The 24,740-nt window shown below is 46.6% G+C and overlaps 1 protein-coding gene across 2 annotated transcripts in view; it reads left to right on the top strand.

Moving 5' to 3' along the window:
- GALNT18 (polypeptide N-acetylgalactosaminyltransferase 18) overlaps positions 1-24,740 on the top strand; it is a 342,317-nt gene that overhangs the window by 235,041 nt on the left and 82,536 nt on the right. For both annotated transcript variants that reach the window (XM_058545987.1, XM_058545985.1), the window contains exons 4-6: positions 8,157-8,340; positions 10,002-10,199; positions 14,487-14,601. In XM_058545987.1, coding sequence (XP_058401970.1) covers positions 8,157-8,340; positions 10,002-10,199; positions 14,487-14,601 — 497 coding nt within the window. The remainder of the gene's footprint in view (positions 1-8,156; positions 8,341-10,001; positions 10,200-14,486; positions 14,602-24,740) is intronic.

The raw sequence follows: 24,740 nt of genomic DNA, 5'->3' as shown, positions 1-24,740 counted from the left end.
ATGACCCTGAATGGCTTTAGAGGAAAGCCAGTTACTCTTCTGATCTGAGGAAGACCAGCTACTGTTCCCTCTTAGAGGAATAAACAGAAATGCACTGTGCTTTTAATCTTTAAATTAGCACCATTGGAGACTAGCAATTATTAGCACTTCTCTGCGGGGGTGTTTACGCTCCCCTCCCAGGCACCTGGAGGGAGGGGGTGGCCACTCCAATCTGGGCTGGGCTTCTGCGGACAGCATTGAGCTGGGGAGGAGGGCAGTGCGGGCTGGCCTGAAACGGTGGGGGTGGGCAGAGGGGACAAAGGCAGCCCCTTGTGCAGAGGGCAGCTGGGGAACTACAGGGGCCTGTCCACAGCATCAGATCCAGAGATGGCCACGCAGAGAAATGAAAACCGACTGCAAAGTGAAGGGTCTGCAGCTGAGGGCAGCAAGACAGAGCCCATGGGTTTGGGAGAATGAAGAGAAAAACTATCTGGGCAGGTAGTGGGGGACAGAGTCTGAGGCCTTCTGTTAGGGGCTGGAGCCACATATAATTCCAGAGGAGGCTCCTTCCCCACCATGTTACGATCTGCATGGACTTCAGTTGTTACCAGGCTTGCCTGCCCATCAGAATCTCACAGGGAGCTTGTATGAAATTCAGTCTATGGTCCCACTCCACATCCACCAAAGCAGACTCTGCGTGGGTTGGTGCCCTGAACCTGTGTTTGTAACAAGCTGATTCCTATGCAGCCCAGCTCTGAATCCTAGGGAGGCAGTATATAGGGTAGACGTGAAAAGTAGAGACTGTAGGGATGGCCCGGTTGGATTTAAATCCTGATTTCACTACTTACTACCGGGGTTGTATTGTGCCTTAATTTTCTTGATTTCAAAATAGAATGATAACAGTAATGGCTACATCATAGGATTGTCAAAGGATTCAATGAGATAATATACCCTAAGTGCTTAAAATAATGCCTGGTACCTCATTTTTATCATTATTTCCTTTTTTAAACGTGAGCCAGTTAATGCAGACATGCAGGGGTAGAGAGACTTAAGTTATCATACACACACACACATATATATATATTATACACATCATACACATAGGTCAAGGGCTGAAAATTCACATACTTTCGAGGACCAGGCAAGAGTGAAGTAACCAGTGGGGACCATAGTGACTTGGAGAACGTGTGACTGTCTTAGTTTTGGTTCTCCTGGAAGCATACCCTGACACAGGTGTTGAGGCCAAGTCACTTGTCTGGTAGATGACCTAGGAAACATGGTGAGGGAGTGGGGATGTGAGACAGGGCAGAGCATCACAAACAACTGACTGGGGATTTCATCCTTAGATGGTAACTCCACAGCACTTCTGGCTTGCCCCTAGGGTGGGCTGAGCACACTCCTGTGGTCAGAGAAAGCCCTCAGGTGGCGAGAAGGAAGCCAGCAGTGTGTGTAGGAAGGTGAGCACCAAGGGGATGTGGGCAGGGCTCTCACAGTCAGAGCACTAAACTGCTTGCAGGCCCTTCTGAGCGCGGGCCCTGTGGACTGCTCAGACGGCACACCCATGAAGCCTGCCAGCTGGCAGCACCTGATACAGAGCCCTTCTAAAGGGCAGCTCCACGCAGCTCCAGCCAGTTATCACCGAGCGGGATGCCTCTCAGGCCAAAGAAATATGTCTCTGAGCAGATGCAGCCCCCGGGCTGCCAGGTTGAAAACTGCAAAAGTGCATGCTCGGATTTCCAGAATGGGGCCTCCATCATGAATTAAGAGCTATGCACAGTTTCTCAAACTCAGCACTGTTGACATTTTGGACTGGTTGCTCCTTTACTGTGGAGGGCTGTCCTGTGCATTGTTGGATGTTTAGCAGCATCCATGCCTAGTAGCACCATCCCGGTTGTGACAATCAAAACGGTCTCCAAACGTTGCTGAATATCCCCTCAAGGGGTGGGAGTGTGGCAAAATCGCGCCCAGCTGAGAATCACTGGGCTATGGGAAAGTCACAGAATGTAGGTGTTCTAGCTTCTGACATCAGCCCGTGCCCCTCTGTCTTCCCACCAACTGTACCAGGCGCTGCTTCTCAGGCCCCGATGGCCCAGTCATTTAAGAGGCCTCAGTGTCTGGGAGCACTGACTCATCTTCTGAGATTCTTTTTCAAAAATCTCTCCGTCTCTGTCTCCCACTCTCTCTCTCTCTCTCCACCCCTTCTTTCTTCCTCCGTCTTTCTCTCTCCCCCTGTCTCTCCCTCTCCCCCGACTCCCACTCTCTCTCTCTCCGTGGAGTACAGCACATGCCTTTTAAACCTCCCGTAGAATGACAGTTCCATAAGGACTCTCTTGTCCACAGCGATTGCCTCAGCAGCTGGATCAATCCCAGGTACATAATGAGTGCCCACTGTTTGTTGAATGAATGAATGAGTGGCCTCTCCCTTCCCTCCTACTTCCCCCCAACCCAGAGTGGAGGTGGGAGCTGATCATCTGAGCATGCAGGGAAGGCTGAGGAGCTGGACCAGGTTCTCCACTGCAAGCTGGGCAGGCCGTTTTGCAAGGACGTCTGTGCAGCCAGCTGCCCTCTGAAGAGCAAAGCCCCAGCGAGATCCATTTCCTAATCCTTTATTTTCCTTTGTGCAAGAGATAGAGTACCTCATTAGGTGTTTAAATCAGGTTAACAGCCATTGCTACCAGACTTCTGCTCAGCCTGCATTTTGTTTCTTTTGGGGTGACCCATGGAGCTAATTGCTTTTTATGGGACAGTACAAGGTGCATAGATAGGGAGGGAAGAAAGGTTCTGTTTGACCAGGCTGGTGGATTTCGACTTTTTACTTGGCATCTGATCTGAAGGAGGGAGCAGGCAAGCTGCCTGCACTTAGCTGTGAGGGGAGACGCCATCGGGATGGTGGAGAGCGGCCTGTGACCTCCTAAGAGGCAAGTGGTGTTTCATCAGCACGGTTTCCAGGAGAGCTGATTTCCAGAGGTTGTCCGGATGTCAGCAGAGCAGGGATTTGTGGACAGCAGGAGAGGGCCGGGGGAGCGACGCAAGCACCTGGCCCCATGCAGGGTGCAAATTGTATTTCTCTGTCCACGCTGGCTATCTACAGCTCCACCATTGATTCTAAATTCGGCAAAGTCACAGAGAGCAGACTGCCTACCTCCCCTTTCCCCGGCACATTAGAACAAACATGAAATACAGCCTTCCCCTTCTTTCCACAATTATGCTCCTGTCCTGCTCTACCAAGACACTTTGTTAAAAGTTACTTATAGATATTTCAAAAAATAATTAAAGGTAGCTTATGTAGGAAAATAAGGTAAAAGACTATGCAGCTTTTAGACTAGAACTTGAAAATCAAAGCTTTAGCAAAGGTAGAGAAGCAAAAATGCTGATAGAACCTGTGATTAGTCATTATATTTGTCTCTGAGCTTCCTGGCAGCCTTGGCAAAAGGGTAAATATGATGGGTCATACGTTTGTGTTTAAGTATAAAGAAAACCATGAGATCTTAAATGTTTTCTAAGCTAAGTTCTGAGAGGTATTTATCATATATATATTACATATGATAAATAATAGGCAGCATCTTGGACAACAGTTTTCTAGCAAATGCAGAAGTGCTTTTGAGACAGTTCTTTCTTGCTTTGGCAATTGACAAAGGTTGAAGGAAACATGAACACCTAATTAGGTAAAGGTGCTTTTACAAAGACTGAGGCCATGTTATTCAGGGTCTTTCAGGCCTTTTTAAATTTTTTCACAGCAGTCGTTTGTCTAGGGCTGAGGGAATTCTCTCTTCTAATCAGTAGCCGATGTTTGGGCTGCAGCTGGCTGAGAATGGAATTTCTCTCTAGCTGGTCCACCAGAACCTTTGTTCTAGTTCACAGTTAACAGATCTCAGAGGTACACAGGAGCAGGCAGCTCCTACAAGGAGCAAAGCCATTCCGTCTCTTGCTGCCGCCGTCTAAGTTGTCTCGTCCGTGTCTGACTTCCTTGCCCGTGCATCAGGAGCTCACCGTCTTATTTTAACCCCAGCACACCAGAACAATGGATCCTGTTTTTTAGCCTTTGTGGATAACAAACCATCCCAGAAGTTAGTGGCTTAAAACAACAACCATTCATTGGCTCATGATTCTGTAATAAGGGCTGGGGTCACAATTCTGCCAGAAGGGCAGCTTGTCCCTGCTCTTTGAGGCGTCGGCTGGGCTCCCCCAGGCGTTTGCAATCAGCTGGTGGATGAAGGATCCAAGATGTCCTCGCTCACATGTATGGGGCCTCAGTGGGTGGCCTGAATGACTGGACACTCCCCGGGCCTCTCATCCTCAAGGAGGCTGGCTCGGGCTTCCTGACGTAGGGCAGCAAGAGAGTAAATGCAGAAGCTGTTGGACCTCCCAGGGCCCAGGCTGGAACTTGCACAAGGTCCCTCCTGCTGCACCCTGTTGTCACAAGCCCAGCCCAGACTCAGCTACACAAAGATGTGAATTCAGAGGTGGGATTCACGGGGGATCACGGGTAGCAATCATCCACGGCCCTCTCCATCAATACCTCAGCAACAGTGATCCCCATAGGCAGCGATTCTCAACAGAGCGGTGGGGAGGGGGAGAGGGGACAGGTAAGTCCTCCCTGGGGGCGGGGAAGGGGATCATTTAGTACTAACCCAGTTCTCACTCCAAGTTCTGTGCACTCAGCACTTAACTGCCAGCATCAAAAGCCAAATATCAGGCTTCACGAGCTCTATTTAAAATTTTCAGAAAGGATATGTGAGGGATGGACCTTTGAAGTGAGGAAACAGGAAATGTTTTAAGAGCCTCCTGGCAACCATGCTTGAAGGCCTTGTAAGCGTGGGGCGCCTTGAGTTAGGCCGCTGTGTGGCCACTTCCTGACATTTGTGAGATAGTGGCCTCCCCAGGCCTCCCCCGTCGGCTGTGCAACCGGAGATCACAGGGTCGTCTTCATACTGGCTAAAGTGAGATACACAGCATGTTAGTGGCAGCCCAAAAGTCAGCTGAATTCCCTCCAGGCTGGCATGCGAATACTTGACACCCCCCACTGGCCCTAGCTCTGGACAAGGGTCACACTGTTTAAAAGGATGACTTGAATGACAGCAAAGGCCACGTGCTCATCGCTTTTGCAGAAGCTGGAAAGCTGAAGGGCTAGATAACAAAGACACTGGGTAACAGAAACAAGGACAAAACATTCTGACTTCAGAGAAACAGAGTAATCTTTAAAAAGATTGAATGAAAGAGGACTAGACGTAAGATCCTATGTTTCGGCTCAGAGCATTAGCATGCACGCACACACACAGGCACGCGGGCATACACCCACACAGGCGTGCATCCATGAAGAGATGGGAGGAGCACCGTGTGAAAAGAACCTGTAGGTGTGTGTTTCCAGTAAGCTCAGTCGGAGTCAACAGTGAGCAAAGTTAATGGGACCTTAAACTGTATGAAGACGGGCATAGATTCTAGAATAAGGGAGGTGATTAATTCCATCTATTCTGTATAGCCCAAATTACTCCAGAAGTATTAAGCCAATTTCTACGTGCATAATTGAAAGTTAGAGAAAAACTAACATATTTAGAGGGAAGTTCAACATGATAAAAGAACTTGGACTCATGAGATATGAGGAAATTTAAGGAGGAACTGAAGGCATTTGACCTAGAGAAATCCTCAGCAAGGACTTAAGGATGGTCTTAAACTCTAAATGGTTGTCACGTGGAAGAGGGACTTGATCTGCCCTCTATGGCCCCCAAATAAATCTTGGACCAGTGGGTAGAAGGTTGAGGGACCTTGGTATTTGGAAGGCAAAAGAGAAAAGACCATCTAATAGTTGGCGTGGCCCAATAAGGAAGGCTCATGGAGTTCCCGGTCACCAAGGGGGCTGGGTGACCACTCATCAGGATAGACAGAGGGGATTCAGACCTTCGGTGGGGAATTGGTTCAAACTTTAAAATCCTGTCCAACTAACTCTGAGGTCCTGGGATTGGTAGGGACTTGCCCAAGGTCACAGAGCAAGTTAGTAGCTGTCCAGGACCAGTATCCAGCCTCCCTCTCAGCGTTTCTGCCTCAGAGGCCTAGTTACCTCACCTCCTCGATGATAACTCAAGCAGGGATGCAGAAAGAAGCTAGGGGCTGCCTCCTACCCGTCCATCCAGCCTGTTTGTTTGGCCAGCATCGTGTGTAAAAAGATGTGAAATCAGTATCTATAGGAGCGCACACCGATTCTGGCAGTAGCGACCATTCCCCCTTGCCTTCCCTGGGCATGAGGCCCCTGCACACATTTCTGTCTCCTGCTTGGCCCCGTGGCCCTGCTGCTTGCAGACTTCTAACCCCAGAGCAGGAAGAGGCGGTCCTGGACCAGAGCCGCTGAAGAAGGCTTCGTCAGCCAGAGATGGATCCTCCGATTCCTAGGGACAGTCAGCTCCCCCGCCCCACCCCTTACAACTCCCAATGTGATGGACACTGTGAGGAAGGAGGGAGGGACCGAGGGAAAGGAGCTTTCTTTTTTGAACATCTGCTGTGTGTTATGTACTTTTCACACAGGTTAATCCCACTTAATCCTCATAACTATCATATTAGTTTCCTAGGACTGCCGTAACAAAGTACCACAAACTGGGTGGCTTAGAACAAGAGAAGTTTATTGTCTCACAGTTCTGGAGTCCAAAACCAAGATGTCTGCACTAGGCCTCTCTCTCAGCTTCTGGTACCCTCAGATGCTCCTTGGTTTGTGGACGGCATCTTCTCTTTATGTCTCCTCCCTTGCCTTCCTTCTGTGAACCTGTCTCTGTGTCTAAATTTCCTCCACTTTTAAGAACCCCAGTCATATTGGATTAGGGCCTAATGACTTCATCTTGGTTAAATCTGCAAAGATCCTATTTCCAAATCAGGTCATATTCTGAGGTACTGGGGGTTAGACTTCAGCATATCTTTTTGGGGAGATGCAATTCAACCCATAACAGCCCACCCTCTGGTTCCCCTGGTTCCCCAGATTCATGTCCTTCCTACGTGCAAAACACATTCACCCATCCGAACATGCTCGTGGATATCAACAGCTAGTTTGGTAACAGGCCCCGGGTGATCATGCTAACACACAGAAAGCAGACTTAAACGCGGTGTTGCTGACTGATTGCTGTCCTCTTTCTGCTACACTGCGCTGCTGCCGTGGGGCACACCTACCGTGTGCCAGGCACTGTGCCAGCCGCCTCATGCCCTCTTCTCACACTTAGTGGGCTGCTTATCTGGCGGGGCCCAGACTGCAACCAAAGGACACGGAGCTCCTACGGTCCTCTGATAAGGACGGGGCTCAGCCCAGGTGGGTCTGGCCCCAGCCTGGGTGTGGCCAGGCTGAGAAGATGGGAGGAGGGGACTGAGAGGCAGGTGCTGGGAGACCCAGGCGAAGAGTGGAAATGGGGTCCTGGGGAGGTGCTGTGGTTGCAGGTGGGAGAGTGGGGCCCACTCAGGTCATCCTTTTAGGGGAGGGCATCATCATAGGCTGTTAGTTGAGCTGCTGTGGAAAACAGTGAGCGTGGCTGCTGTGCTGTCGCTACTGAGGGGCCGGGGGGCTGCAGCTGAGGCCTGTTCTGTTGCTGCAGGCCCCATTTACGGTGGTGGAGCCGGGGAATCTGATTCTGAGCCAGGCTCTGCAACAGCAGCCCACAAACTAACACCAGCCGCTCACATGGCACAACTCCTGGTGCCCCGCTTCCCGGAAAGGTTCAGACCCAGGCGGGAGTGCGTCCCAGGCTGTAAGCTTCCAGATGGAGCTTTCTCTGGGGATTGAGGGAGGACCGGTGGAGGGCGCTGGGGATGAAGGAGGCCATCGAGGTTATGAGAAGAATGTGGCTTTTGAAATCATTAGACCCGGCTTGAAACTACACTTTGTCACTCACAGGCTGCATGACATTGGACAAACTGATAAAGCCTTTTGAGCCCCATTTTCCCAAGGGCTTGTTGTGAAGATTAAATAGACAACATGTGTGAGGAACGTGACCCTGTGCAAGTTGCTGGGCTCAATAAATACTGTTTTCGCCTCTATTTTTCCCTTCAAGCTGAGCTGTGCTGGCCATCCTGGAGAAGAGCAAGGAAGACCTGGGGGAAGGGGACAGACCCTCCTGCCTCTCTCTGGGGCCAGTTCACCCTAGAAGGGTGAATGTCTTGATTGCTCCTGCCCCCATTATGCTAAGGATGCATTTTCTCCCTCACAGAGGAGCTGAAGGAGAAGCTGACAGAGTATGTGGACAAGGTGAACAGCCAGAAGCCGGGCTTCATCAAAGTCGTGCGCCACAGCAAGCAGGAAGGCCTCATCCGCTCCAGGGTCAGCGGCTGGAGGGCGGCCACCGCCCCCGTCGTGGCACTCTTTGATGCCCATGTGGAGTTCAATGTGGGCTGGTAAGTGCCCATCAGGAGAGGAGGGTGAGTCCAAATGTGGTCCAGGGGCTTTGGCTCAAATGGGTGCAAAGCATGCTGGGATCTTAGTCATGGTGGTGAAAGGAGAGAATTCTGGGAACAGGTGAGATCTGGGTATGTGAGTGACCTAGGCAACAGGGCTGGCCCTTCAGGGTGGGGGAGGGTCAGGGGTCAACAGGTCAACACATAGTGTCTAAAGTGTATGGTGACATCAAGTGTGACTCTGGCTGCTGTGATCCTCTAGGAGACATGATCTGGGAGGGGGGTAAATGCTCAGGGCCGAGCAGAGAGTGCCAGCCCAGCTGAGGCCAGGGCTGCAGCCCCAGGAGAGGGAGAGCTGGACCAGACATGAGACAGAAGCCCAGCCACATAGCCAGGGCCAAGACCAAGTGGGAAGAGGGGCCAAGGTGGCTTGATGCTGTCACAGGTGCCCTGGGCTCCCCCAGATGCCAGGCCAGAGGTAGCAAAGAATCTCAGATTCTCCGTACTGGTGAAACTAGATCTTAGAGAACCTTTCTCTGATCAGGGCTGCTCAGGTGCTGGGTGAGGCAAGAGAGCAGATACAAGGCTGCAGTGGCTGCAGCCAAGCCAGGATAGGGCACCTGACGCCAACATCCCCGCGGGCCAGAGGGCGTGTGGCGGCCCACTGTGTGTGGCATTGCAGAGAGCCTGGGCATAGGGGGCCAGGTGCTGGGGACGACTGAGTGTAGCACCCTGCCTGGCGGCGCTGTGGTCTGCTCTCCTCCCACACTCCATGGGCTGTCCTCTGCCTCCCTGGAGCGGGGTGAGGAGGGCCCTTTAGCAGGGAGAGCAGCCGGGCGTGCACACAGCATGACCGGATTGGGGCACACTTTTACATAACAGGCTCAAATTGAGGCTGCAGTGCAGCCATTTTTATAGTTGAAGCCCCTGCTTGCCGTTTGTGACTATTTAAAAAGCATTTTCATTGGATTTATGGCCAGAGGAGGAGAGGGACACTTACTATTTCAAGCTGGTTTGAATAAACAGTTATACAACAAATGCATTATTAATGAGAAGCTTATCATTCCTGTCTGCAAACACTTTACTCGCCTGGTGCCCGTAGGGGCCTCCCAGCTCCCCGGAAGCTCGACCCCCCCCACCTCTCCCTGGGCGGTGGGGAATGCTTGGGGTGGGGGTGCACATCTGGAAGGACCGAAGCACCATCGCATGACTGATGGAAGTGAGTTCATTCCCACCTCCGTGTCTCTGCCATCCTCATCTGCCTTTTCCTCCTGGTGGATACAGTGAATTTTAGCAAAATCAAAGCCTGAGTTGAAAGCTTCCTGTGGAACCTCAGATCTGTTCCTTTCTTCTTTCTTGAGTCTTGAATTTTTTCCTAGTGGAAAAAGAGAAAGCAAGCAGACACAAGGATCTAAGGCACTAAGACTCTCTCAGCTCAGCCCGGACGAGCTGAAAGAGTGGACAGGCCCCCTGCCAACCCAGAAGTAGGGGGAATGGGAGGTGACTAGGACCCGCTCCCCAGGAGGCAGAGCAGCTCTGCTGTGGGGGAGATGGCCGGGTGTTTCTTCCTCCTCCTGCGGGGGCAGGGGCTTTAGGAGTTGCCAAGCTGGTGTTTATCCACCTTGGAAGCAATTGCCGGTCTCTCTCTGCCTCCTGCTCAGGGCGGAACCCGTGCTCACGCGCATCAAGGAGAACCGGAAGCGGATCATCTCGCCCTCCTTCGACAACATCAAATACGACAACTTTGAGATAGAAGAGTACCCGCTGGCCGCCCAGGGCTTTGACTGGGAGCTGTGGTGCCGCTATCTAAACCCCCCCAAGGCCTGGTGGAAGCTGGAGAACTCCACAGCCCCGATCAGGTAAAGCATCCTTGCCTGTAGGTCCCTCTGCCTTGTGTCCCAGGCAGGGGCTCCCCTCCCATCCCAGCCTTTTCCCCCCAAACTCCAGTTCCATGCTGTCCGCGGGGCGGCAGAGGGAGTGGTGGAAAGGAATGACAAATGACCTCCCGTCACTGCTCTCAGGCTCTGATGATCCCTTTTAAAAGAACCACGGTGCCCAGAATCCATTCAGAGGCTCAGAGTTACTCATTTCAATGCATCACTGTGGGACACCCACTGGATGCCAACTGCTGTGTGGGTGCTGGGGCTCCAGAGTGATTGACCCGATTCCTGCCCCCAAAAGCCTGGAGTCTAGTGAAGACAGACAAAAAATTGGAATAACAAATGACTCCACCCTGCTGGTGGAAACTGCGTGACGGTGAGGATCCTTTTCAGAGAGTGTAGCATTTGCACGTGTAAGGGCAGGTGGGAGACAGCAGGGTTGGGGCAGGGGCACCCATATTCGAAGGAGCAGAGTGAATTCATGGACACGGATAGGGTTCAGAGGGAGGGAGGACTGTGAGGGCGCAGCCCCAGGCAATGAGGCTGCAGAGGCGGAGAGGCAAGACCAGACCCAGGCACCTGTATGCCTTGCTGACGTTTGAGCTAATCCTGTTGGACTCAAGTAAACTTGGCTACAGACTGCATCAAAGATCCCAAACTCTCTCTGCCTTTGCTGCTGCCTTCACAGGCACCCGAAGGCCTCCCCTGTGCAGCCTGTGTTTAATGGGTTAGGATTCCCGAATCAGCAGTCCCCACCAGCCCTTATTTCTGTCTGGTTCATCTCACATCAGGTGCCTTTACACTTTCTGCAAAGTCCTGCCGGTTAAACACACAGACGGCACCAGAAGGCGGCCTGGGGACAGTTCCTGGAATGAAAGAGGAGATTAGAAACTGATGTTGCCTTGTATTACATAAGGGAGAAAGATTAAGAAAAATTTAATTGAAAATGGATGATTATTATCTAAGATCACATTTTTCCTTGCCAGAAGAAAAAGCTATATTCCTATTTAAAACAGGATGGAGGTGAACTCCACGGAGCTTTCCTGCAGTTATCTCTGTTACCTATTTCTTAGGCCCCTGCCACATTTTGTGTTGTTAAATACGCATTTGGAGGTTACTGTGTGCAAGGGCCTTTTACCCACATGGGCTCATTTGCTCCTCGTCATAACCTGGTGACAGCTCATTGTGTCAGTCCTGGTTTACAAGATGAAGAAAGCGAGACTGACAAAGGAGAATGGCCCTGCCAAGGGCTCTGGGCAGGGAGCCAGCATCCAAACCCGGGTAGCTGGATCCCATGCCTAGTGGCCATCCACGTAGTCACCCACTGCCGAGCTCAGAACTGGCGTGGCTGAATTCTGCCTCCAGGCCTGTTGCACGCTCCTGGAGGGAAAGATGCCGTCACCCCCGTGCGCGGTCTTGCAGGAGGCTGCACTGAGAGGAGACGCTTCTGCTCTGCTCATCTCTAAATGGCTCAGCCTGGTCTTAGTAAACCTGTAAGCTGGGTCCTTCACAGAGACTATCATCTCAGCTTCAAATTTTCCACCCCCTAATTTTTACCAAAAACTTGGCTGAGAGAAATTATATTAGTGGAAAGTTTTTGGAAGCACATTCCTGGTTTTACCCCTAGATGAAGACAGCCCCACAGAAAGCTTTGGGTTATACGCATTTGTCCTGCCCACCTCGGCTCCTATTTTCTTAGAGCTGTGCTTTAGTGCTCTGTCCGCACGTGATGTAAGCTATAAAAAGAGCCCAGAGATACCTTCTATTGTGTTTTAAAGCTATCTCTTTGAGATGGTTGTTCACTATGTCCTGAAATGGCCTCTTTAAGAAGACTGACATGAGAAATTCCTTTCAAACTGACTGCTAGTCAAAGCAAGCCTTGCTATCCCTAAGGGATTAGTATGACATTTTCACATGGGAACTGTAAATCTTATTTCTAAGACCATATATGTTCATTTTCACCTTGGCCACCAGGAAGCTCAGAGTCAACTTTGTGGCTTCACTTTAAGAACTGTGAAGGAGGACCTAAGGCTGCACATGCTTTCTAACTGGCCCCCAGTTTGTTGTGAACTTTTGGTCTTTTCAGACATTTATTTGTTTTGTTTTTCACATTTTCTTGTATGCTATTTCTAATCTTTTTGGGAATGAGGCAAGGTATAAATCAATAACACTTTCAGGCTGATTGGGTCCACTTAATTCCCCAGATAGACTATCGTAGATATAGGGTAAACAATAAATAAACTGCCCAAGGTGTCCTGTGCTCATCCCAGAGTGACTGTTTTGGATTCTGTTCTTTCCGTGACCGGGTCTGGCCGTAGGGGGAAGGCCCCTTCTGCATGTCCTGGATTGCCCTGCCATGCGCGACATTTCAGGAATGTTGAGGAGAAGGCTGAGACCCCACTCTGCCCACTCTGCCAGGCTGATGTTTTTAAGTCACCACTCATTTAGAGAGGGGATTCTCTGGGCTTCTTCAGTGTGCAAGTGCATGTTTTTAAATGATCTTTCGAGTACCAGTTATGTCCAGAGGTCTTTGCGTGCCTTACATTGTTTAATTTAATCCTTGTGAGGTTATAGTTGATTCTACTTCATAGATACAGAGTCAGGGGCTCAGAGAGGCTAGGGAGCTTCTCTCAGAGACACACAGCCAGAATGGGGAATTTTCCCAAAGCACTCGCCTCCAAGGCCAGGGCCAGGCGCCCCCACCGGAGCAGGAGTGCAGCCTGCTTTAGGAGCAGTGCATTGAGGTGGCTTGAGCCGCCTGGATGCCCGCGGTCTGTGGAAGGTGAGGCCATTCAGAATAAAATGCCGTGGTTAGAAATGAAGAGGGACAGGGACCCCAAGTTCCAGTCTCTGCCTGAGCAGCGTCCCACATCAGCATTCTCCAAAGAAACGCCTACAAATTCTTAGCTGTTTCTCCATCTTGATGAGTCTCCAATTTTAAAAATGGGTCTATTTGCATGTTTTCTCATCGCTGAGACTTCTTTATTTCTCGTTTTCTTTCTCTTCCCCTCCAAATCCTTCAGCCACTAGCTGCTAAGATGCTACGCAAGGGCTAGAAATGGTGGCAGTGTGCAGTGAAACAATTCAGAGTCATTTGTGTAAGTTCATGCTGTCAGCAGAGAAGCAGCCCACACGCACTCACGCTGGTTGACCTGATGTGAATCGCTCCTCGTGAAGTCCTGTGCTGGGCATCTGCACGCGGCAGGCAAGCCCCGCGCTCACACTCGCAGTAAGGAAAGGCATTCCAGCTCCTGGACCCACTAGCTGTTAATGTCTCGCTCCAGCCTAAGACCCCTGCTGAATCCGAGACCCAAACCGGCTATCTAAGCCCAGCCAGTTGGATATCTCCCCCTAGTGTCCCACAGGCACCTTAAGATCAGCCTTCCCCGCACAGAATGCTTCTTCCTTCTGAAACCAGCTTCTTCTCTATACCCCGTATTGATGAGTGGCCCTCACGCCACCATCACCTGAGAGAAAGCCAGCTGGCATCCAGATTCCTCCCCATCTCACTCTCATAGTTCATCCGTTTCGGAGTTTTGCTGATTTTGCATCAAAATATGTCTTTGAACAATCCCTCTCTCCATTCCTGATTCTCTGCTCCAGGTCCTCATCATTTCTCACCTCAATATAGCCACAAGCTTCCCAGCTGGAGTCCTCAATTTCCACCCAGTCTCCTCCAGTCACCCCACAGCTGCCTGAGTCTTCTTTTGAAAAACACAGATCTGATCATACCACTGTCTGCTTAAAATTCCTTGTCGATACTCCTTTACCTACGGATAAAATCCAAATTATTTACCATGCTATCCAAAGCCCCAGCGAACCTTGCTAAATGGACCAAGGTTGGCATGCAGAACCCTAGCTGGGGAATGGTGAGGCAGTTGGCATAGTGCCCAGGTAGAAACAGAGACTGGCTGTGCAGTTCAGAGTTCAAGGTCAGGGCAGCTAGAGATACGGACATTCAATCCACGGTAGCAGACTGAGCACTCCCTCTCCGCTGACACACACGAGCACCACTGGGAATGACAGCTGGTCCCAGGACAGGAGATATCTGCCGCTGCCCTGATGAAGCAGCCTCCCTGGAGTAGCTGCTGAGGGTAGACCTGGGAGGGTCACTGGGAGAACGAGGCTCACACCAGCTCTGGCAGCAAAGGAAGGGAGAGGACCAGATCCTCCTGGTAGGAAGGTACCACTGCTCTTAATCCTCTGGCGGCCCCCATGACACAGCCTCTCTGCTAACTGCTGGCCCATCTCCCCACACCCCTGCAGGAGCCCTGCCCTCATTGGCTGCTTCATTGTGGACCGGCAGTACTTCCAGGAGATCGGCTTACTGGACGAAGGCATGGAGGTCTACGGAGGCGAGAATGTCGAGCTCGGGATCAGGGTGAGCAGGAGTTCTCACCCACGGGGCTTGGCTCAACTCCCCACAGGGTGAACAAGTCCAGGGGGTGGAGAAATGGGCATCAAGGTCGAGGGTCACGGAGTAAGTCTGAATGTCCAATCCCTAACCTTGGCCCGTGTGTGTGTGATCGGGGCTGATAAGGATGGGATAGAGAGACAGGATGGGACCTATAGAATTTTCAGGAAGAAAAAGACTTCAGAAACTGCTTTGGCTGGAGGTGGGGACATGAGAGAGTTGAGCTCCCAACTCAAGGGAACCACCTCTTTGTTAAAACCAAACATAGGCTTCTCAGGGGTGAGTGAAGGTGTGCCCCAGGAGAAGACTGCAGGCATCAAGGAGGGCTAGACAAGAGGGCCCTCAGAGTCACTTCCCCCCAGAGTCACCTCCCCTTGGGATTTCTCGCTCTGGTATTCCCTGTGTCCTCCACAGTGACCCACTGAACTTGCCTAAAGACTTTGTCAAGAGAGGGCTTAAACTCATGGGGTATAAACAGCAAAACACACCTGGTTTCTGAGCCCACCATGAGCTGGTCAGACCCTCACAACCGTTCATGCCTCACACCATTCTCTGGAGGTAGCCGCCATCCTCCACCAAAGTATAGGGCCCTTTGCAGCCACCAATACGTGGTGTGAATCCACAATGGGCACCCTTTAATTTCTCATCCTACTGAAACATTTCCTAGGCTCTGGCCCCTTTCCCTGGGCAGATGAAAAGCTAACTCCAAAAGACAACTCCCTCATGTCTGAAAGACACATTGGGTCCTCTGGTCGTGGGCAGGAATGTGATGATGGATACAATGAAGGACCTTATCCTAGAGGGAAGCCCACCCCTCTGTGCAGGGTGTGGTCCTAGCCTCATGAAAAACCCGACATTCGAGCTGTGGCTTGTCTCTACTGTCCTCTCCATGGGGATCTTGAAGCAGCCCGACACACCCATGCACTACAGGCTTCCAGCCCTTGGAGGGGACTTTGTATGCTGGTGTTCATCACACTGAGATGTTCCTCCTCACTGCCAGCCCTCCATGCAGAACCCCCCAATATCTGGCTGGTTCCTACGAGTGACCCCACGCTTGCCCCTTTGGCCTTAGTGTCTGTATCTGCCGTCTCTAGTTCTTGATATTCACTTCCACTCGAGGACTCCAGCTTGGATACCCTCTCCTCTCAACTGTAACGTCCTTACCCCTCCCACCCACTGGGCAGTCAGTTGGCCCTGGACAGCCCTCGCCCCGCCCTGAGGGGAGACTGGGCACCTCCCGTGAGCATCTCAGGACACCTACAGTGGCCTGCCGGCACGGTGTGGGCCTAACTTATTGGCCAGACTTAATACTAGGGCTTTGAGGACCGGCAGCAGGAGCAGCTTGTCTGAAGCCGAGCTTAGAAAACACTTGCAGACACCTGTCTTCACTGAAACCCAGAGAAATTGCTTTGGAGGAAGTCAAAATGCACGGGCTTATTGGGGAGCTAATATATTCTTAGAGGACAGCGCCTGCATAAGCGCCTCACTCCCCCAGCTGGCCCTACACCCGTCGCTTATTCACCATTTGCATCCTCGCCGTCTCATTTCAGCACCACTCCTGGATAAATGCTCTCCCCCAAACCGAATATTTTTCACTAGTTGCTGCCACCAGGAATTGGCTGAGCGGACCAGACCACCTCTAGTCACTTATGCTCTCTGGGTAAAAATATCCAGAAATGGAGAGAGGAATTAGATTTGTGAACTCTGCTTCCAACGTGTATGAGAGTCGGTCCTGAGGTGGTGGGTGATGTCTGCCTTTTCCTCCCTAGATTGTAAAGCTGGTCTGGAGTGTGGGCCTGGTGAGGCTTTCAAATATTTGTTGAAAATTTTGGGGTAATTTTGTGTTCGGGGTATAAAAGGCAGTATAAAGTGTTGCCTGGCTTTTGTTTTTTCCCTCTATCTCTTCCCTCCCACTTGACAGAGACGAAGTGTCATTGGAGTTGAAGGAAAGGTAACTTTTAAAGCAGGGACCCAACAACCTGTTGGCTGGCAGAGCTGAGGAACAGAAGGAGGGGCTGGTTCATTTGAATTCAGTCCCTCTTTAAGGGATACAGACCACTGAGCATCTCCAAAATAGATTTTCACATTTTGTGTGGTTGTCAGTGTTTTCTTTCATGTTCTGTGAGTTAACGTCTCACTGCTTCACTCTCCTGGTCGAGGATCTCCCCTCAATTATCCCACAGGATTGTGTGTAAAAATGAGAGACATTGCTTTTCTCACCTCATTCATGCAGAGGCACTTATTCAAAGTCCTTGCCCATTTGGGACACAGAAATAGAGTTGTTTGCACAATTATTCGATACCTGCTCTGGCACTTTATTTATGTCATCCATCTATAAAACACCCGAAAAAGTAGCAGTTATTATAATGCCCCTTTTTTCAGAGGAAGAAATTGTGAAGTTAAGAGTTTACATATGTTCTCAAGGTCATGCAACTTATAAAAGGTAGAGAAAAGATTCGACCCCAGATCTTTATGATTCTAAAGCCTAGACAGTGATCTAGGGATAAAAGTCCTTTAAGCATCCCCAAAAAAGTATTAAAATGTCCATGCAGTAATTTCCTTCCACTTCATTCACAATCATGTCCCCTGAGTCCCCGTTTAAAGTCTTTTCTTATTTTGCACTCAATTCTAGCCTTTTTTTCCCCCGGATTTCCAAGTCCACAACTCAAGTGGGGAAAAGAAGGGAACTGCTATGGGCAAGCAGAATGAAAAGAGTGAGAAATAATAGCTGACACTGAATAGGAGACAGAAAGACTGTAGAGAAGATGGCTATAAAAATGCTAGAATATATAAGAAAGCACTCAAGAGCAGGTAAGGAATTAAGAAATTGTTAGAGACTGTTATGGGTTGCATCGAGTCCCCTCAAAAATATGTTGAAATTCTAACCCCCTGTCTCTGTGAATATGATCTTCTTTGGAAATAGGGTCTTCCAGATGTAGTCAGGTTAAGATGAGGTCATACTGGGTTAGGGTGGTCCCTAATCCAATATGACTGGTCTCCTTATAAGTGAAGGAAAATTTGGATACAGACAGAGACAGAGGGAAGATGACCGTGTGAAGATGGAGGCAGAGATTGGAGTTATGATGCCACAAGCCAAGGAATGCCCGAGGCTACCAGAAGCTGGAAGAGGCAAGGAAGGATCCTCCCCTAGAAGCTTTGGAGAGAGCGTGGCCCTGCCGATACCTGATTTCAGACTTCTAACCTCCAGCGCTGTGAGAGAACAAATTTCTGTTGTTTTAGGCAATCCAGTTTGTGGTGCTTTGTTATAACAACCTGAGGAAATTTAATACAGGGGCCAAAACACAAGTGAAAGGAACCTAGACAAGGCTGAGGTCTATTGTACTTGAAGAACCTGGTAACTTGAAGCTTATAATTTCTAAATTTCATAGAATATGGAGGACAGGCTACAAAGCCTGAGGCTTGCCCAAGATGAAGAGTCTAATAAAATAGCCCCCTTACCTCCCATAAAGCTGGGACTCCAAAGGCCAATTATCTCAGTATACAGATGAGCTAGAAACGCTCCCACCCTCACCCCGGGCGTTAGGGTGAAGATGGCCTCTCAATCTTGTGCTGGGAAGAGAGGCAAATTTCTCCCCTGTGAATCCCCCCCTTAGATTTATAACTTAAAATCAAATTCTTGATGGTCTAGAAAATCTCAGGAGTAAAATTTAACATAAAGTTTTTGGAAGTTCTTAGGCGTCTGCAAAAGTATATACAAATCCTCTCTGGAGAAAGACGCCTTTAACGCAGGCCACAAAACTTCCCACAGCTAGAGGTCCAAGGAATGTGAGTTCACTTTTAAAAAAAAATCACAAAACAGACAGGGGAAAAAGAAAGCACCAAGAGCAAACACCAGCAAAAGCATCCGACAGTCAAATTTGATCTACAAAGTATTCAAGTCTTGAATCTGTCAGACGCAGGATGTAAAATAAGTTGTACACTGTATTTAAAATAAGTAAAAGAAGAGGTGGAAAATATGAATAAGAAGCAAGAGACTATAAAAAAGACCAGTCATAGTGGGATAAAAATAGAATTTAAAACATGAGAAATATAAAAATGGAAATTAAAAGCTAATGGATGGATTAAACAGTTAGTGGATATTGTTCAAGGAAAAAGTTAGTAAACTGGAAAATAGATCTGAAGAAATAATTCAAAGTCAGCCCAGGAAGACAAAGACAAAAATACGAAAAAAAAGAGGTTGAGAGCCATGTAGAATTGAGGGAGAGGGTTTAATATCTTAGAATTCCAAACGTAAGTGATAAAAGGAGAGGATTAGGCAAAGCAATGTTTGAATAGATTATAACTGAAAATGTTCCCAAACTGGTAAAAGACACCAGTCCTCAGATTCAGGAAGTCAGCCTATCCAAAGCAGGATAAATACAAAAACATTCACACTTAGACGTATTATAGTGGAATTGCAGAAAGCCGAAGACAAAGAGAAGATCTTACAGCCGTCAGAGAGAAAAGATAGACTACCAAAACTGAATGATAATTAGAATAGCAGTTGACTTTTCAGTGGCAATAATGGAATCCAGAAGACCATGAAATAATATCTCAAATATGTGGAGAGACAATAATTATCAACTTTTATGTATATATATGTGTGTGTGTGTGTGTGTGTATATATATATATATATATGTACACTCAATGAAAATATCCTTCAAAAACTAGGGTAAAAAGGAAGTCATTTTCCAATACACAAAAACTGAAAGAGTTTGCCACTAACAGATCCTCACTAAAATAAATTATAAAGAGTACACTTCAGGTATAAGGAAAATGAACCCAGAAGGAAATCTGAGATAAAAGAAGAACAATTAGCTCAAAAAGTAGTAAATATATGAGTAACTCTAAAGAAATATTGATGGGAAATAACTCTATAGTAATTTCTTCTGGGGTTATTAAAACTACAATGCATGAGGACAGTTGCAAATAAGTTGGGAGGGGTGATGGTAATTAACATGTTCTAAAATGCCTGTGTTGTTAATGAGGATGGAAAGGATACTGGTTGACTTTAAATTTTGATAAAATAAGCATATTAAAATTTCTAGGGAAGCCATGAAAATCATAGTTATAGAAAGTATAACTTCCAAAGTAGTGGAGGAGAAAAACGAAATATGAAAATGGTAAGAAAGAGGTAAATAGAAACAGAACAGGTAGTACAAAGAGAAAACACATAAGATGGTAGAAGTAAATCCAAATATATCAGTAAATACAGTAAATTTATGTGGACTAAGTTAAAAGAGAAACATTTTTAGACTAGATTTTTAAAATTATCTTTAGGCTATTTATAAGAAACATGTCTGAAATATAATACAGAAAGCTTAAAATCTAAACGGATGGAAAAAGTCATTATAGACAAATGGCAATCAAAAGAAAGTTGCTGTAGTTATATTAATATTAGAAAAAAATACTATAGCAACAATGCTTTAGTATAATATATTTTGCAAAAAAAAGAGAAATTGTATAGCATCCCATTCTTATATTAGAAAGAAAAGCTGAAAGTTAATGAGCTAAATATACAATGTAAGTGGTTAGAAAAAAAATAGAATAAAAACTATAGATGAAAATAATAAAAGTAAGAACAGAAATTGATGAAAGGATTAATAAAGGACTAATAAAACTAAAGGACTAATAAAACCAAGACTTGATTTTTTGAAAAGACTAATCAAATTGATAAACTTTAGCAGGATTGAGAGGGAGAGAGATACCACAAATAAACAATATTAAGAATGGAAAAAGGGACATGCCTATAGTTGATACAGAGACTAAAAAGGCAAGAGTATATTATGAACAAGTTTATGCCAAAATTTGAAAACTGAGATGAAAAGAACAAATTTGTAGAAAAATATATCTTATGAAAACTGACATAGGAAGAAATCAAAAACCAAAATTGCCCTATAACCATTAAAGAACCACCATTAAACCAATGGTTTAATATATGCTCACAAATAAAAAACTAGGACTAGATGTCTTTACCATCCAGCACTGCAAAACTTTCAAAGAACAAAACATTCCAAACTTATGCAAATTGTTTGAACACAGAGTGCAGAATGGATACTAAGTGACTGAAGCAGAGCAGCTTGGATCTCTTTCTTCTAGGTCCAAACATCCAGGCAGAGCCCTGGGTTTACAGCACAGCACAGTACAACACGATTATTGATGATCTTAATAATAGTCCTGAGTCATAAAGAAAAGTCTGAATTGTATTCTGTGTCCTCTCTTCAATAAGACAAAGGGAGCATACACGTATCTAAAGATTTCTTTGGAAAATGTAAAACTTAGTAAACTTTTGATGTTGAAATAGACAACTCCTCAGTCATATGGAATTGACACACGGGAAATTGATCTGGAAGTCTAGCCTGTTTATTATTCCTTGAAATTAAATTATTTAATATAAATAACAGCTGTCTCTACCTTTCTGGAATGGAAACCATAGAAGTAGGAAGGGGAGGAAAAGAATTCTACCACAACTGCCACCAACGCCCTACCCATAGTGTCCAGAGCAGGCAGGCAGATGAAAGAAACCTCTTCTCTGTCTTATCCTGGCTGTAGATGGCTCTGAGTGGATTGAGCTCTTTGGAGGTTATCACAGAGAAGAGAGTCTACCGGACAAGATCCTCTATTGGACAGCTGGTTGGACATAGCTGCAAGTCACTGACTCCTTGTCTGGATGTCTAAGCTCTACTCACTTGGGGTTTCTTATTGGCGTTTTAGAGTCTCTGTCTTGGAACATTCTTTATCGTCCGTCTCTTTAGAATATTGTCTGCCATTCTGATGCCTCTTACACGGCTTTTTCATCCTCCAGGCTGACCGACCTTTCACCAGCTGCTCCAAAGGCTGGATGGTTGCCTTCATTCTGGCTCCCCCGGATTATCCAAGCACTAGTGCCAGCCTTGCCTCTTTTAGCTGCTCTTGCTTAGCCTCATTATGAGGTCTGATGGGCATGGAATCTCTCTCTGTGAGTGATTCTGCCCCTTCTCTCTATGTAGCTGAGCATCATCTAGGCCAAGAGGAAGTCCAGCTGACTTGTTCCACTTTTTGGCCTTGGGGTCCCCAAGGAATCTATCAAGGTCCTCCTTATCTGAGCATCCTTATTTATAGCTTAAAAAAGCAGAAAATTGCATTTGAGATCTCTCAGGACCTCAGACAGTGACTTTATTCTAAATCCATGACATCTTTCTGTTGTCCTAGTCTACTGGATTTCATCCTTACTCTTAAATCTTCCCTCTCAGCCATGGAGAATCCAGTATCTCTACATGTCCTGGGAAATGCTGATGGCTATTCCACTGGGCACGTGGGATGAAGGAAGCAAGGAAGGTGTGGAAACAGTAGGAGGAGTAGACTTCACAAGTTGCATAGACACCAGGTATCAAAAATCCCTTAGTGCCTGGACGAGGTTCATCTGGGGCTTCTATATCAACTAAGTAACAACAGCAGTGCCTTTCATCTATATTTTCAAAGTTCTCTCCTTACGATTATCCTGTTTAATGTACATAGCAATCAACTGCTATAGGCAAGCCAGATGTTATTATCCTCATAGTGTTATAAGATTGAAAATGTTTATGTTGGCCAAAAAAGTTAATTCATACTTATGCATTATTATTTCATTATTATAATCATTATTTTAATAATAAAGATAATAGAAATCAATTTAAGTACTTTTTAAACTATAAAGTGCTCTATACAAAACATGATCTTATCTATTATATATGTAGATATATATGCTGCACAAACATACTACCATACATTTTATATAGTGCCTTATTTTTTAAAATATGTTTTAATTTATATGTATTATAGTCCTGCTGAACTTTTTATTCAAATGGCACTCAGGAATCTTTGTTGTAAGCAAAGAAAACTGACTCAGGCCAACTTAAAGAGAAAAGGAATTTATTGGAAGGCTGTTGGATATCTCAAAGAATTAACAAGTCTGGAGAAGCAGATTCAGAAAACAAGCAGAAACCAAGAGAGGCTAGACAGCAAGAACCACAGTCAAAGCCTTGTGGTAAGAGCAGTCTATTTAGGATGATACCCCTGACCCCACTGCCATGACTAGATGGTCTTACCTCTGGATATTGGGCACCATTTCTTGGGTCTTGGTGACATTCACCAAGATTCAAAGTCCTAAGTGAGAGTGTGCAGTTGGCTAAACCCAAGTAATAGGCCGATGCCTTATCTTCCAGGGGTCGGGGACAGGTCACATATGCCTCCTTTCAGGTTCCACAGGCCCAAGAATTACGTATGACGTGGTTCCTCATACGGGAAGAGGATTTAGAACCTGGGTTCAAATGTCCTCTACGACAAGTAATATACTATCTAGGGTATTGCACTCCATGTTTTGGATACTTTATCATAAATGGGATTTAAAAAACCCTCTTTATTATGAATAATTTCAAACATATGCAAAAATAGAGAGAACAGTGTAATAAATCCCCTTGCACCAATTACCCAGTTTCAACACTGTCAACTCACAGCCAACTTAGTTTTGTCTTTACCCCTACCCAATCCTCCCCAAGTTCCAGTTATTTTGAAGCAAATCCCAGACATTATATCACCAAAAAATATTTCGATATGCATCTAAAATAGATAAAAACTTTTTAAAAAGTGTGACCACGATACTATTTTCAGTCCTAAAAGTGTTGAAAGGAATTCCCTAATACCGTCAAATATTCAATCAGTGTTTAAATTTCCCCAATTGTCTCATAATTTTTTCTTTTGTTCTATTTTACAATTTGTTTGCTCAGGTCAAGATCCAATTGTTTAATATGTCTTTTAAGTTTCTATTAATCTACTGAATTTCTCTCTCCATCTTTTTTTTACCCCTTGTAATTTATTGTTAAAGAGATCAGGTCATTTGTCCTGTAGAGACTCCCACAGTCTAGATTTTGCTGATTGCATTCCCCTGATGTCATTTAACATGTCCTTCTGTCCCATATATTTCTTCTAAATTGGTAGTTAGATCTAGAGATGTAAGTTCAATTTTGTAGCAAGAATATTTCATGGGCAGCCAGCCTGGTGGCGTAGTGGTTAAGTGCGCGCGCTCCGCTAGGGGGCCCCAGGTTCGGATCCCGGGCGCACACCGTTGCACCACTTGTCAAGCCATGCTGTGGCGGCGTCCCATATAAAGTGGAGGAAAGACGGGCATGGATGTTAGCCCAGGGCCAGTCTTCCTCAGCAAAAAAGAGGAGGAGGATTGGCAACAGATGTTAGCTCAGGGCTAATCTTCCTCACAAAGGAAAAAAAAAGGAATATTTCATAGGCAGTGTTTGTGTACTTTATCACGTGCATAATATCTCGCTGTCTCCCCATTTGTGATGTGGCCCTCATTGCTGATTATTGCCTAGATCCAATAATTCACAAGGGGTTGCAAATGGTGATACTTTAATTTTATTTTTCCTTCCTCATTTATTAGCTGGGATAACTTTTATAAAGAGACGTTTACAATCATCCGTTCTTTAGTTGCCCGTAAGTACAACAAAGTTCGTTAGGAAGAGTCAGAATAAATAATTCTATAACAGCTCTTAAAATAATGAATTGATTTTCTACCATCTTCCAAAGGGGACCGATTAGGTTTTTTAGTATTATGAACTTAATGGATTTAAATATATTTGATGTATTTCAATTCATTGCATTTAATATCCTTATTGATTTGTAAATTTTCCACCTTTGGTGATTGGGAGCTTACTGACATTAGTTCCTGAGTCCTTTGCCTCTTTAATGGCTTCCCTGCCTTCAGGGATGTTCCAGGCTCATCTATACATTTCCTGTTCCAGACCTGTAATTAGCCATTTCCCTAAGGAGCCTGGCTTTCTTTTGGTGTTTAAAACCACAATCTGGACACTAGGGGTGCTCAATGCTACCAGGTTGGTCCATATTTCTAAGTCTTTTCAGTAGTTAGAGCTAGAAATTATTATTTTTTTTTGTAGAGATAAAATACTCCAGGCATTCATGATGATCTCTCTGATTCAAATTTAGGACTATAGTGTTTTTACTTAACCTCATCAATCTCACATCTATATTTCCTTTCTCCCATGATGAAAATTCTGGTTCTTAATGATACCAACCTAATTGCTTGTTTATTTTATTCCCCAGTATGCACACAGCT

This window comes from Diceros bicornis, chromosome 7, assembly GCF_020826845.1.
Source record: "Diceros bicornis minor isolate mBicDic1 chromosome 7, mDicBic1.mat.cur, whole genome shotgun sequence".
Lineage (NCBI taxonomy): Eukaryota > Metazoa > Chordata > Mammalia > Perissodactyla > Rhinocerotidae > Diceros > Diceros bicornis.
This window is presented reverse-complemented; position numbering and strand designations above follow the sequence as displayed.